The 14,548-nt window shown below is 40.9% G+C and overlaps 1 protein-coding gene across 1 annotated transcript; it reads right to left on the bottom strand.

Annotated features, from left to right (window-relative positions):
• Positions 1-1,705: 1,705 nt before the first annotated feature.
• On the bottom strand, positions 1,706-14,209 carry notum2 (notum pectinacetylesterase 2). The gene is made up of 13 exons (XM_036137230.1): positions 14,126-14,209; positions 12,292-12,468; positions 11,879-12,185; positions 11,723-11,775; positions 11,205-11,300; positions 11,049-11,109; positions 8,752-8,864; positions 8,547-8,649; positions 8,015-8,203; positions 7,802-7,902; positions 4,438-4,585; positions 4,277-4,324; positions 1,706-2,818 (listed from the first exon to the last, which is right to left on the bottom strand). Exons 3-13 carry the CDS (start codon positions 12,181-12,183, stop codon positions 2,515-2,517), a joined length of 1,521 nt encoding a protein of 506 aa, XP_035993123.1. The 5' UTR covers positions 12,184-12,185; positions 12,292-12,468; positions 14,126-14,209; the 3' UTR covers positions 1,706-2,514.
• Between the last annotated feature and the right edge of the window lie 339 nt (positions 14,210-14,548).

Here is a 14,548-nt window from a genome sequence, read left to right as displayed (position 1 = left end):
ATTAATTCACTTTCCTCTCCCCACTCACAGCGTCCTCGCAGCCCCAGAAAGTACTGCCAAATAAATGCCACAGTGCCAGTGTTGGCACTATACTTTGATGGCCACAGCGACATGAGGGTTGACTATCGCCTTTCAAGGGTGTCATTCAACGCACTGATGGATCTGTTGGGCAGGGAATGCGACCATGGCTGGGGCCCAGAAATCGACACCCTGATCTTTCTTTTCTGGCTTGCCACTCCCTCCTCCTACCGTGTTGTTGCCAGGGCCTGTGCCATGCCCCGGGCAACTATTCACCGGGTAGTCCACAGGGTGAGTGGGAAGATCGCCGCTCTTCTTTATCGGGTGGTCCGACATCCCACCGCAGAAGAGCTCCCTCGCCTCGGGGGTAGCTTTGCCCGTCTGGCCAGATTCGCAGCCTTCAACCGTGTGGTTGGTGCCATCGATGGCTGTCACGTCAGGGTGAAGCCCCCAGCACAAGATGCTGCCTGTTATTTTAACAGGAAGCTCTTTTATTCCATCCAGCTGCAGGCCATCTGTGATAATGTGGGGAAGTTCCTCGATGTGTTCGTGGGGTACTGTGGGTCAGTTCATGATGCCAGGGTACTGAGGAACAGCCCCATATACTATCAGCAGTCCTACCCTCAAAGTGTCTAGTGCAGGCAGGTCTCATAATAACCGCTGTTTCGTCACTTATTTTAGAGCCCAAATAAGCGATTTCACTTTCAGAAACCTGCCCACAAAACCACAACCCGTGACTTATAAAATTTACAAGCGCCTTTAGAAAAAAAGAAGCCCAAAGTCGCATGAAATGAACAGCCTGTGCAACAGTGAGAGCGGGTCTGTTTCGCTACAGTCTCTAGCTCTCTTGAAACTACGGAAAGCGCCGAGGGTAAAAGAAACACAGTCCGGAGAGCACGGCGGGGAAAAAAGATAAGGGAACGGTGTGTGTGTTTTGACGCGCGATTAACGGCGACAAAAAAATGTCGGCGTTGTGGTCTTAAGCGTTAAAACTGACAGCCCTAATTTATATACATTTTTAAATTCAGACCAGAGGGGGGGAGGAATGTATCCTCCCCCCAGGGATAAAACATGAATGACCAGAGGAGGGGGGGGACGTCACAAGCAGAGAGGGGGTAAATCCCCCCCCCCTCCCGGCAAATCGCACCCAGCTTTTAGCAGAACCTTTGAGTTTTAACCTTTTACAACAATGTCCCTGCTCTATTTATGTTTTACAATCATACCTGTAGGTTTGTCTTAAATGTAAATTGCCTTGCAAATAAAATCTACATTATTATTATTATCAGTATCCTTCCATCCATTTTCTATCACGTCTATCCATTATGGGGTCGTGAGGGGTGCTGGTGTCTATCTCCAGCATTCAATGGGCGAGAGGCGGGGTACACCCTGGACAGGTCACCAGTCTATTGCAGGGCAACACAGAGACAAACGGGACAAACAACCATTCTCACACACACACTCACACCTAAGGACAATTTAGAGAGGCCAATTAACCTAACAGTCATGTTTTTTTTTTTGGACTGTGGGAGGAAGCCGGAGTGCCCAGAGAACCCATGCAAAAAAAACTAGAGAAATTTTTAATTTTCTAGTTCAACACTTTTTTTAAATCTTACATTTCCTTTACTGATGCTGCGATTCTGTAATGATGGAGAGATAGCGAACAAAAAGGAGCACATGTTCACACCGCCAGGATTTAAATTTTTATTTTATGTTTTAACATGTACATCAGTTCACTTTACTAAAATAAATGCAATAAAACTAGAAGAACATCACAGAATACGTTTAACAACAATTAATGACGGAAATGGTAATAGCTTGTAATTTGCATGACATCAGAAGTGAGTCTTAACAACTAAGTGGTGAATCACCACAGCGTCGACATGAGAAAAATGACCCTTTAACCTCACATATTAGGACAAACTAAATGATTAAATATAGTGGATCAGTGATTTCAAAGAAAACTTGTTAATTCTTAACAGTCTGGTTTTTGCATGCATAGAACACATATAGTTAGATGCAATGAAATATTACTGCTGTTTTCTATTTGTGTGCACGTGAACACAGGTGAAGGTTTATATATTTCTAAAAGATAGATCTGTGTTTCTGATATTTTGCCGGACTTTTGTTTGTTAAAACTCTACTAACAGGCTCTTCCTGTGATGTTGGACGGTAGAGTGATCAGGATGAAAGTGTGTTTTAGGTTATTTCCAAACATCTGGAAGAGGTCAAAACTCTAGTGACCTGGATAGCTGAAATACTTTCAACGCTGAGCTCTTCCCTCTTGTGACCAGTAGAGGGCCCAGTAAACAACACAAACCCAGATGCTGCAACATACCAGCCAGTTGAGTCACAGATGCGGAGCATTATGGAATGCTGAACAGGACAACACATTGTAACCAGGTTTCTAAAAGGATTTTTGTGGTTACATTAAATTTGAAACATTTTTCTTTTCCATTGAATTTGCGTCTCCATTTGCTTTCTCTTGACTTTTTCCACTTAGCCTCCATTACTGATCACGCTGGCCATAGAATCTGCTTCTCCCTCGGGATCCAAGCCGAGCCTCTGTGGGTCAAGGCCCATGGCAACCAGCATCTGGAGCAAAGTAAGCTCCTGCTGGGTGGCCCGATCCACCAAAGCTGGACAGGTGGGGTTACACTGGGGCCACTGGCAGGTGTCCACCAGGTGGAAAGGGCAGCCTTTAGCTGGGGTTCTGTTGTTCCGAGTTGCGTCCAGACTTCTGTCCCAGCATTGGAGGGCCCGTGGCAGAGATGTGCCTTTAACTTGGAAGCTCATCCAGTTGCTGCAGGAAAGGATGTAGAAGTTGTAATGGATGAATAAAGAAATATGGTAAAACTTTGAGAAAATAAATCAAAACAAGTGGAACTGCTGTCACAACAAAGTCATGGTCCAATTGCAAGGTTATTAACTAGCTTTGACTGCACCAAGAGTACACAGTACCTCGCAAATGCGTTCAAAGCCCCGGAACTCGTTCGCCTTCTTCCTCATTTTGTCATGTTCTAACCACAAAGTTCAAAGCATCTTATTGAGATTTTATGTGATAGAGCAACAAAACATTGTGCATAATTGTAAAACGGAAGAAAAAGGATACATGAAGTGTGGAAAGCACCATGTATCCAGCCACCTTCACTATTATACCCCTATATATTCTATAGAACAAGAAGTTGGCTGGACAAAATCACCCAACAAGTAAATATAGACATTAACTCTCAGTATAAATCCAGCTGTTCTGCGAAGGAGAACATTAGACAACAAACAGTGTTATGAAAACAAAGGAGCACAGTAGGCACTACAGGGATAAAGTTCCTAATTAAAAGCTTGGTTAGGCCATAAAACAAGATTCCATTGAATATCTGAGAATGGAACGATTATGTAATAACTGCAAACTAACCAAGACATGGCAATCCACCAGAACTGGCTAAGGACGGAAATAATCAGAGAAGCAGCCAATGGGTGCATGGAAACTCTGGAGAAGGTGCAGAAGTCCACAGGTCAGGTAGGAGGACAACTATTATTTGTTCACTCCATAAATGTGGCCTTTAAGGTAGAATCGTCAGAGTATAAACCATATACTCTGAATAAAAGCTATAAGAAGTCCCCTTTGCAGTAAGTGAAACAGAAACCACAGTAATGTGGAAGAAGGTGCTCTGACATGAAGAGTCCAAAATCAACCAGTTAGAGGTTGCAAAAGACGTTAAACCGGGGACAGACACTCTCCACCAATTTGGACTGAGGTTGAGTTATTTTTCAAAGAAGAAACCATAAAACCTTCAGTCCTGAGAAATGGAAAGTTGGTAGAGATGTACCACAGAAGACCAGCAGCTGAAATTGCAGAAGTAGTTAGACAAAGTAATAACTCAGGGGTGCTGAAGACAAATCAAGGCAAACTTTTCAGAATTTTTGCTAAAACAAAAAAGGTAAAATCAGGTGTCATGTTCCTCCCTCTTCCCAGTGATTCACTACTTTGTATTGGCTCTGGATACGTTGGCATGTCCCCGTACAATGACGTTTGACATCCCGCCTTTGGCCCTAAACACAGACTAAAGTGACTCGTTCATCTTTATTTGTGCAAAAAAAGATTTAATGTGTTCAAAAGGTGCAAAACCTTGGAAAATGGGAAACAATTAAGCGACCGATCAACACTGGATGATGAAAATACAATAGAGAGACCAACTGACTTTAAATGGCGATGGAGCTACAACTCTATACGCATAGATTCATTTAATTGACCAATTCTTACCTTTTGGTGATGACTGTGTGTGAGAGACAAGAGGGAGCAAATACCGCTCTAAACCAAAAAAAAAAAAAAAAGAAAAAAAAAAAGATTTATATTCAGCAACTATTTAATTTCAATACCAACTGGGCAAATGTTATAATCAGGAGTGTTGTTTCAAAACCCACGTCACATCTCTCAGGGAGTTTTTGATCTCCAAGCCCAGATTCTGGATGTACTGCCACTGCTCCTCAGACAGACTCTGGCCTCCCATGTAGATGTTTTCCACCCTCAGCTGCTCCTCGTCAAACAGCCACTGCACGATGAAGAGGGGAGCTGTGGAAAGAACAAAGGGTTAAGAGATGATCTATCATCCATCCATCCATCCATTTTCTGACTCGCTCATCCCTCATGGGGTCGCGAGGGGTGCTGGTGTCTATCTCCAGCGTTCAGTTGGCGAGAGGCGGGGTTCACCCTGGACAGGTAGCCAGTCTGTCGCCGAGATGATCTATCAGTACATTCAAACTACAGAGGAAGAATGAGGTATGCACTTATGGCACTGATATATTTCCTTTCAAAAAAGGAGGAACCCTGCTGGATTTGAATTCAAAAGGAGCGACAGGACAGAGCGACTTCCAATCAGTATGTTTGTTGCATGTTGTCAGGAATTGTAATACTGAAATATGCACGATACATTGAGCAATTAGATGGTGACCAAAAACTGACCAGTTTTCAAGTGGAATGGCTTCTACAGATCGTTTTAAAAATTAACTTTCCATTCAGTGATGGTGCCGTTCATGAATCCAAACAAGTGGCAATAACAACAAATCTTTTTGGTGTGATAGTTGTTTCTCCATAAAGACACAAAGTTAGCCACACTGGTGACATGTTTAAAATGAAGCAAGAGGAAATGCAAAAGATGTAAGATAATCTTGACATGTAAAAATATATTTTTACATGTCAAGACATGTCTGTGGTTCAATCAAGCCGCAAGAGGTTGAGAGAGAGACACACATTCAGGAGATCAGAGCAGCTTATTTTTTTTTGCACGTATAATGATTTCTATATTAATAAAGTAACAATAACACAATAAACTTGTGTATTTATTAACAATGATATATATCTTATCATGTAGGAATCATTACTTATGCTATCTATCTATCTATCTATCTATCTATCTATCTATCTATCTATCTATCTATCTATCTATCTATCTATCTATAATCTGTCCTGGGGGGCCCCCTATTGGCCACTGTGAGTCATGCTGCACTAGTGATATGTGCAGTGAGTCCATTTGCTAACATGTTTGTATATGGGTAAAACTGAGCTTTAACTTTGAGTTAATTATCAGGGTGAGCCCTATATATTTCAGCTTTTCTTGGCTTCAAAACAAAATTTTTGCTAATGTTTGATAGTAAACAATGATTAAAACATCACTATGTTTAACATTTGTTAGCTAGCTAGCTAATCCGTTTAGTTGGCAGAAACAGAGGTCCCATGCATCAAATTTCACTTGGGGCCCCATGGAGGCTTGGGCTGGCCCTGCAGAAGATAAAAGGAAAGCCGGACAGGGTAAAGCAAAGTCACTCTTTATTGTTTTGAGCTTTCAACCCGTCTGCCATTAAAAGCACCTTGGGTTTGGAAATGTCAGAAGCTTTTTGCAAATCTCAGAATCAAGGTGAATATCTAAGGATTACTCACGGAGGTTGCTGTTCATACTTACTAGTGCTGACCGAGCTAACAGCTTACATAATCTGCTAAGGACGTCACGAGTTCAGCTCTGATATATTCCCTGTTTTACACTGAATGAGCTCTCACACAAGTTACATCCCGTCTCCTTTGCTCCTAACATAGATACTTAATGACCGCTCAGTACAGGAAGGCTAGAAAAAGAATGTCTTTTTTGTTTGTTTGTTTTTGATGTTGTTAATTATAATTCCTAAAGAGAAACCTGAGAAAATTTAAATCTTTACAAAAACCTTGAAAGTGATAAATCTGCCACAACAGAAATCTGCTGGTTGACTTGCAAATAGTAATAGATTAACTTGCAAAGATATTAAACGTTAACAACCTATTAAGTAGCACTATTAAGTAGCATTCCAGTAATTGCAACAAATGCATACTTATTTGACAAAAAACTGTTTAAATACACTAAACTACGAGGCAGGGTCATGTCCCCTAGTCTATCTCAGGCAGTTTTAAGCTCCACCTCTATCAGCGTTCTATCTGGCTGCATATAAACAGATTTAGGAACACAAGTAAATGTTCTGGATCGATGCATGTTGTTGTTCCTGCTGAATGAGGTGAGTGCGGAACCACATTTTGGCTTGAAACTCAAACCCAGACTCAAAAGACAAACAGACTCACAAGACGAAAATGTTACAAGCTGATGCCAAATTCCAGCGCTCATGCCGACGCTAGTACAAATTCCCCCACTGAACATTTTGATATCTCCACACCCTTCATTTATACAAAACTGTCACAACTATTCGCAGCTCTCATACCTGTCAGCTTCAGTGAAATATCTCTCAAATGTGTCCAGCTTACAAATTTCTGCTTAGAAATGGACCCTTTTCCGTCTTTTTCTTGTACTACAGTTTTCATTGTAGTTTTAATTTAAAAAATTGAAAGAGTTTATATTTTTCAACAGCAGCAGTAAAGTATTCTGCCCACATGACCTCTAAACAGAAGCAGGCATGGTAACCTTCACTTTTACTCAAGAAAGAGTAGCATCACCTCAAAATATGTTTAGTCAAGTTGGCGTTAAAAGTTGTAATTTGAAAAGTGTAACCATTAAGAGTGAAAAGATGTTTTGTAAAAACACTGACTGTTTGGTCATGATGTCTGATTCATTGGATTTCTTTTCAAAATGATGTAATTTCACGAACAGGGAGTGCAGTGCATTGGTTTAAGGACTGGTCCAATAGGATTCGTATTCCTGGTGTTGGTTGGGACTCAGACGGTAGTGTTGGGCAGGAGCTGCCTGATTGATCTTTTACTGAGAAACCGTTTCAACAATCCAACCTGCTGAAAATTAAAACATGGATACATTCTTCTGGTTCCTATTTCCTTGAGAAACGTTTTATTCTGCCAATGTTTTTCAGATGGTAGTAAAAGGATTTGGTAACAGACTTTATGTGGCTCTCAAAATGTAGGTCTGAGAAAATAATAGCACCTATGTTTCTTGTATGCTCTGTGATCTTCATCAAGTCTAGTCGAATGCTGCTTTGTTGACTTTTTAGGGACAAAAAAAAAAAATTTGGCCACTTGTTTAAGTAATCTTTAATGGCAGCTGTGTTGAGCACATCAATATTGAATGAAGGTGACCCTAAGATGGAGATTTGGGGGATCCTACATGTGATCTTTGGGTTTAAAGCGGTCCTGGTCTGTCAAATAACAACGAAACCAGTTTGCCGCAGTACCAGACAATCCTATCCAATCTTCCAGTTTATCAATCAGTATGTTACAATATAGTCCTTCATTTTTTTCCCCTACTGCACAATTGAGTCAATTAACAGTTTATTTTTTGAACAGCAGACAGACGACACTTACAGGTCAAAGTGGAGTAAAGTCTGTGACCGAAGAAACACTGCCATTCCTCCCCTCTCTTGTAGAGCTGCCGACACCGATCTGGCACCACCCCATTCCACAACCTGTGGAAACAGGACATACTTAAAAATAACACAAACTAAGAGAAGGGTAATCGCTAAAACATTCATTTTAGAGACTGCATCTGTCAGCTGCCGGACGTGCTCCAGGAGTTACCTGAGTCCGATCTTGATCGCGTCTTCAGGTGTGCAGGAGACAGTCTCGGGGCAGTTGGGGGAACGCTGCTGCTTACTCTCCAGAAACCAGCCAGAATCCACCAGGCCCCGCACCTGCGCCTCTGTGCCCAGCTGCTCCAGCTGGCTGGCAACCCTCTCGATGTTGAGCAAAACACCTGTTGCACCAGCACTGCAAAGGGAACCAGGGAAGTGCTTTAACAATCTGGCCTTGAGTTTAAAACCACTTTCAGCAGTGTCCGCTTTACATGGCGGATCTCGTTTTAGGCCGTGGGAGTGATGTCCCAGCAACCATCCTGCCAACCAAGGAGGAATGTTCACCATTACTGGACCAGGTCCTTTAATAAACATTGTGTCACTGATCACAGCTGGCTATAAACATCTTTATTACTGACAAGAGGATGCCCCCCATAATATGACTTCTCGTGTTTAAAGTTAGGAATGGGGGATGTCCAGAGGGCTCGTGTCCAAAAGCTGCGGTCACCATCAGAACACAGGCAATAAAACACACCCACCTGGTGCCAGCTAGCATGACAACTTTGGCCTGCTTGATTCCTTTGGGGATGAGATCTTTGATGACCTCCCGGATAATAAGGGACCCCATGAAAGAGTACTCAGCTGAAAAGAACGGCAGGTATTAACGACAAAGGGCAAACACTGTAAACAACAAAAATAGTTTGCCGTCTAAAAAAAAAAAAGTATAAATCTTTGCAGACTTACTTGCATTTATGCTTCTTTCTCTGACTTTCTCTTTTCCTTGTCTTGTTCTCGGAGGGGGCGTTGGGGCAGGGCCCATTCCGCTCCATACATCACTGGAACAGTATGGGATGAATCTGTAATATGTGAGACAACGACATTCATTATGTGAAATGAGGGCTTTAATCTTACACCATAAGGAACACTGCCAATCTTAGAAGTACTTCCTGAATTAGTCTCTAGATTTATAGCTCTAATTGACTCTAAAAGTCTTTGTCCAGTTATAGGGAACAAACTGTAACAAATCTAGGATAGAAAAAAAGTAAGCACAAGAGTTATATCAAAGCAACCATATTAAATTTGATCAATCTTTGTAGTGAGAGGAAGCACTTGCACAGGACACATATGATGCTGAAAGAGTTGGCATATTGTCATGTGGCACAAAAATTACAAAGAAGCTTTGCTGCAGTTTCGTTGGTTTTAAGTGTCTATGTCCTGTAAATAAACATCAGTGGTAACTTTAATGTGATAAAAAATGTCTTAGTGTATCAAGCTTTTCAAATCTGGTGATATTGAGTGTGCTGGAGCAACAAATTGGGAGAGTTCATAACACACACACCTCCACAGGGAAAGCATTTAATCATCTGTCCCATACGGTGGTGAAAAGAATGGGACACATCAATGTTTTTCCTTAATATCGATCTAAAGCATCTATCATATCGTCATTTTTAAGATATGCCTCTATTTAAAAATTTAGGCATGAGACTATAGTGATCAGGCAATGTATTATTATTATTATTATTATTATTATTATTATTATTATTATTATTATTATTGTTATTATTATTATTACTAGTAGTAGTAGTAGTATTAGTAGTAGTAGTAGTAGTAGTAGTAGTAGTAGTAGTAGTAGTTGTTGCAGTAGTAGTAGACTAATGCTGTTTTTTTATTTAAATTCTGTAAAAGTTTATAAACGGAATGCTTGTATCATATTTGTTTTTTTGTATTTGTTTTTTGTGAGTATCAATGTAAATAACAGCGTTAGTTAGGCAGATGATATTGTGTCATATCAATTGCATCGATCCAAAATCATAGCAGACTTTGATATCGGCAAGTATCGCATTGTCATTCAAACAAATTAATATAGACAAATTATATAGAGATGGTGATTTATACCCCTACTAATTTATGGACTAATTTTGTATGTATGGGTTACTTGGTGTAAATTTAACGAGGGGGAACAGAAAGAAATGTAACTCAAAATTTTTGTACAGCTTTAAACGGGGGCATATCATGCAAAATCCAATTATTTAGCCCCTGAATACATTTTGTTGTGTACTTGGATTCTATAACTACACAAAATGTAAATATAGTCTCTCTAGGTGCTGCATAGATATCTTCAAATTCTGTGTGGGCTATATTTTTCAAGCCGTTCAGTGTTCTCTATTTTCTATTCTGTTTTTTGAACAATTATGTCACAGTATTTGCTACAGAAATGCTAAACGACTTCTAGCTTGCCAATTTTGTGAATCCACCATTTTTATTTCTCAGAGCAAGATTGTAGTACAAGGTTCAAGGATGCTCTCGCTACAAGTGGATACATCAAAATGTCCGGTTATTCATTACACCGTTCCCCAGCATGCTACAAAAATGGCCAAACGAGGTGGAATGGAAAGGTCTGTGAGGTCGAGGGGGGCGGATGTGAAGTGCCTCCTTTAGATTTAAAGAGACATCACCAAAATGAGTGGCTCTCAGACACACCTCAGAACAGGGGGAACAAGGGGGAACATGAGGGTCAATTAAAGAGGAATTCAGACCAAAGCCACTTTACATAGACCACAACTGAATGATTTAAATTTGCATGAAAAGTATGATATGTCACCTTTAATTTATGCTCATATTTAGAACTAAAGTAATAAAAACCTGTTTTTCTTCATTATTATAGACTTTGGAGTTTTAAGGTGTACAACATTTAAAAAGTCAGTTTCAAAAGCTCTTGTTTCTGTCTTCCTCCAATTTTTACCTTTGTTTTGATTCAGGGTGTCAGATACTTTAGATTGGATTGGTTTCCTGGTCCAGGCGTTTTTACTCCATGTCTATCAGAGTCCCTGACTAAACTCAACTCTTTATATTTGCTATTGTTGGTGTACTGCTTGTGATCTTTTCCTCTATCACACACACCACACTGCAATTAGGTAATTTGCATGGTCAATGTTTGAAATCCCCGTCTATTTCACTTTAATGTCTACTTCACAACAGTTTCAAAAAAGCTTTAATTTATGTAAATGCCAGCAAAATGAGACACTGATCATAGTACTTACACAAGGTTTGCATTATGCCAGTGTGGGTTTTCTTCTGCTTGAGATGACAATATTCCAGTCCCTGTGAAAATATCCAATCGCTTATCAAACCTCTTGCCTGAAAAAAACAACAAAACATGTGCAGCTTGCATGTCAAAATATGGACGGATGACCAACCTCTTTTAGTTTGAGGCCACCCCGATGAGCTCATTAGTCGGGGGATATTTTGGTACCTGGAATCACAGGTCTCTTTGCTGTAGCAGCACCAGCCACCTAAAAATAAAAGAGACTAAAATTAGAGCCTCAGATGTGAGAGGGAAACACCTTGCTTAGCCATCAGGCCCCCAAGGAACATGAAAACAATTTCAACCGGGGTCAGATTTTGTTCCATCTAAATATTTGTCAATTTTTGGGTGATACATTTGAAATAGCTTCTCGCTCTTCTGATCAGAAATCTCTGCAAGTTAAATTGGCACAGTATGAAAATATGCTGCTCTCAAAAAAGTTAGTTTAGTCAGTATACAGTTTACGTTGATTTCTGCCATCCTTGATTGATTAAAAAGAAGAAGCAACCAAAAAAGGACAAAAACATACGACCACATGGCTAGATGATCCCTGTCAAAATTCCAAAGGGGGCAAATTACCAAAAGCATCTGACCTTAGGGGACCAAATTAACCAGTTTGTAAACGCTCACCTTCCAGAAATAACAGCCATCTGCGGCTCCCTCTGAATTCCTTTAGGTAGAACCTGAAGGAGCACAGAAACAGAAATGGACATGATAAGAATAAAAGTACCTACGAATGAACCGGCGGCCACTGTTAAAAATCTGTTAGAATCCAAACCATCTCACCCGGCCGCGGATCCGTCATTGCACGTCACCTGGGCGCTCCTGAGGAACTGCAGCCTCATCTCATCCGTCTGTTGTCCAGTTGCACGGGTTCCTGCGGCACTCTCCGGTCTCGGTTCGGCTGGCCTCCCAGAGCTCCTGCTGCTCCCTTGAGAAGCATCAGCCATGGGGGTGGACTGGCCAGCATCACCTGCTTGGGTCCCGCCGCCCCTCTTCGCCGGTTTCCCATTCGCTTTAGCGTTACGGTTGTTCTGAGCCCAGATTCCCCCGAGCAAAAGGAAGAAGGTCACGTGGCCAAGTATCTTCATGTCTTAGAGAATATAAAGAAGAAAACACAAACAAGATCAATCCAATACATGTATGTGCATACAATGAGCATGATCTCTCGCTTTCGTAAAACCTGTAAAGGAATTTACCTTTCAAATTGTACCAGCTATTAAGGTCGCTGCAGAGATTTCTGTGCAGACTGATGCTGCCGCTGCTGCCGCTGCTGCTGAGGAAAGAGTCAGAAGCTCAGAGTTCACTAACCAGGAGTGAGATAAGGATGCCGGTCATGAGTAGTGATGGGAGTCCTGACCAAGTATTGATGAAGCCTGCAAATCAGTGATGAGCTTTATAGAGTCACCATTTGGACCACAATACCTCCCATTTTCCCCTGAAGCTCCCACCAAGCCCTGAGATAAACTACGGATGACACAGCCCATGGGGGGAGGTACTGGACAGTCGGCGGTGAGGAGAATAGACAACAAACATTTCTCTTCAACATATTTCAAGTTTTGCACACGCCCACCACCGATCACTTTACCAGCTGACCATTGCTTCCAGAGGAGCCCTCTTTACCACCTTCCTCTTTTTTTTTCTCCCTCTAATTGCCAGATTTTTTTTTTCTTCAAAGATCTAAATGTCTGCAGGGTCAAGATACACGCATGCCCTCTTCGCATGGCATTTAACCTGGAGGTCACAGGAGCGCACTCATCAAATAGCTGAAAGTACCATACGGTTCCTGCTTCAAGGTGGAAGCTGGTTCTGAAGGCACACACATTGACAAACAGCTGTTATCTCAAAACATATCAGAAACCCCGTTTCTGTTCAACTCCAGTTGCAGTTTCAGTTTCAGGTTGGGATAGAGCCCGAGAGAGAAATACTTTCACCAGATAACAGAAAGGCTGAACACAGCGCAACGAAGCTGCCTGAATTATCCTGATGAGACAGATCATACTGGATATGGAAATAATGGCAGGCATTTAAAAGATCTCAGGGTTAAAGTAAGGATTTAGAATACGTGCAGAGAGAGAGAGAGAGAGAGAGCGCTTTTAGAAATGCTGAACTAATTGCTCATTTAAGTTAATGAACACATTTTGAAATGTAAGTTCTGTAATCATTGTCTTTGCTGTAAAGTAATAGTAAAACCAGGTTTTAAAGCAACTGTTCATATGACAGTCTTCCATGATGTTACCTCTGCTCATGAAATAATTAAATAAATAATAGCGACTGCTTACGGCGGGAAGCATAAAAGGAACATTTAAAAGGTTATTTAAAGTCCCTCTAATGTTATTGCTCTCAATGCAAAATACTAATCAGCTAAAATTGGTAACTGTACCACAGTCGTGTTTTTGACTAACGCGAATGAAGTTACAACAAGAATAAATAATTAAATACAGAGTGAAAAAAATGACCAAAGTAGACGAAAGATGGTAAAATAGGCAAGTGAAAGCAGGTTGCTATGTGTCTCTTGCTTCTGTTAAACATCACAGAAGAGGGGGTGCAGTGCTTTAATACTGGGAACAATGTAACTGACTTTAAATATGCAAATATGATTAACCACAGGATTGACTGACTATATATTTCTGTGATAGTCTTTTCTAGTCTTTTTGTAAAAAAGTGCCTTAAAACGACATGTTGTTGTGAATCGATGCCATATAAATCACGTCCAAATCCAATACCTTTTTCTACTTGAAGCTGCATTTTTTAATTTTTGATCGGTAGGAAATTAGGTGAGCATTTAACACTAGTTGTGTGTTTTTACCTCATCCTCACACAACCTAAGCTATCTTGACTGACACAAATTAAGGCTGAAAGAGCACCGTTTGCCAAGGATGTCAAAACCATGCTGTTATCTTCATTATTTAACTTATTGAAGATTTGAGTATGGGCAAAACCTCTGATTGTTGAGCGTAAACTGGATCCCTGACAGTTATGTTAATTAATTTCTAACCTCCAAAGTAAAAGATTTAGGTGAGGTGTCTTTACCTGCAGCTCCTTGCCTGTCCAGGTCAGCGTCTGCGGACTCCTGGGGTGGCTGGTTAGTTTTGTTAGGTTCTGGTGATGAAAGTGACGGAGTATTTGAAAGTGATCTGCAACCGTGCCCCCTTTCAAATGGCTTTAGGGTGACGTACCAATGATAGCTGAAGGATCACAAGCTGTAGGGCTCTAAAATTCTCATCAATGAAATGCACACCATCCCAAAGTGTCAATCACGGGAAAATAATGATCACTTGGAAGGCCAAAGGCTGCAGCGTGGTGCACAGGCAAAGACTTAAAGAAGAACAAACCCCAGAAGCCAAAATAAAACTGATTTAAGCCAAAATGAGCCAGCCTAAAACTCTGTATTTATACCTGGTATATATCTCTATTATTTAAATTCAGTTTTTCAAAAGGTCTCATTGATCACCA

Source organism: Fundulus heteroclitus, chromosome 5 (genome assembly GCF_011125445.2).
Source record: "Fundulus heteroclitus isolate FHET01 chromosome 5, MU-UCD_Fhet_4.1, whole genome shotgun sequence".
NCBI classification, from domain to species: Eukaryota; Metazoa; Chordata; class Actinopteri; order Cyprinodontiformes; family Fundulidae; genus Fundulus; species Fundulus heteroclitus.
The sequence above is the reverse complement of the archived record's forward strand: the minus strand, read 5'-3'. Positions and strand labels throughout refer to the sequence as shown.

Coding starts and splice junctions, on each gene's coding strand:
- notum2 (XM_036137230.1), bottom strand. CDS start 12,183: ATGAAGATACTTGGCCACGTGACCTTCTTCCTTTTGCTCGGGGGAATC. Junction 8,650..8,751: donor AGAAAGAAGCATAAATGCAA/GTAAGTCTGCAA, acceptor CGTTCTTTTCAG/CTGAGTACTCTTTCATGGGG. Junction 7,903..8,014: donor GCGATCAAGATCGGACTCAG/GTAACTCCTGGA, acceptor CTGTTTCCACAG/GTTGTGGAATGGGGTGGTGC.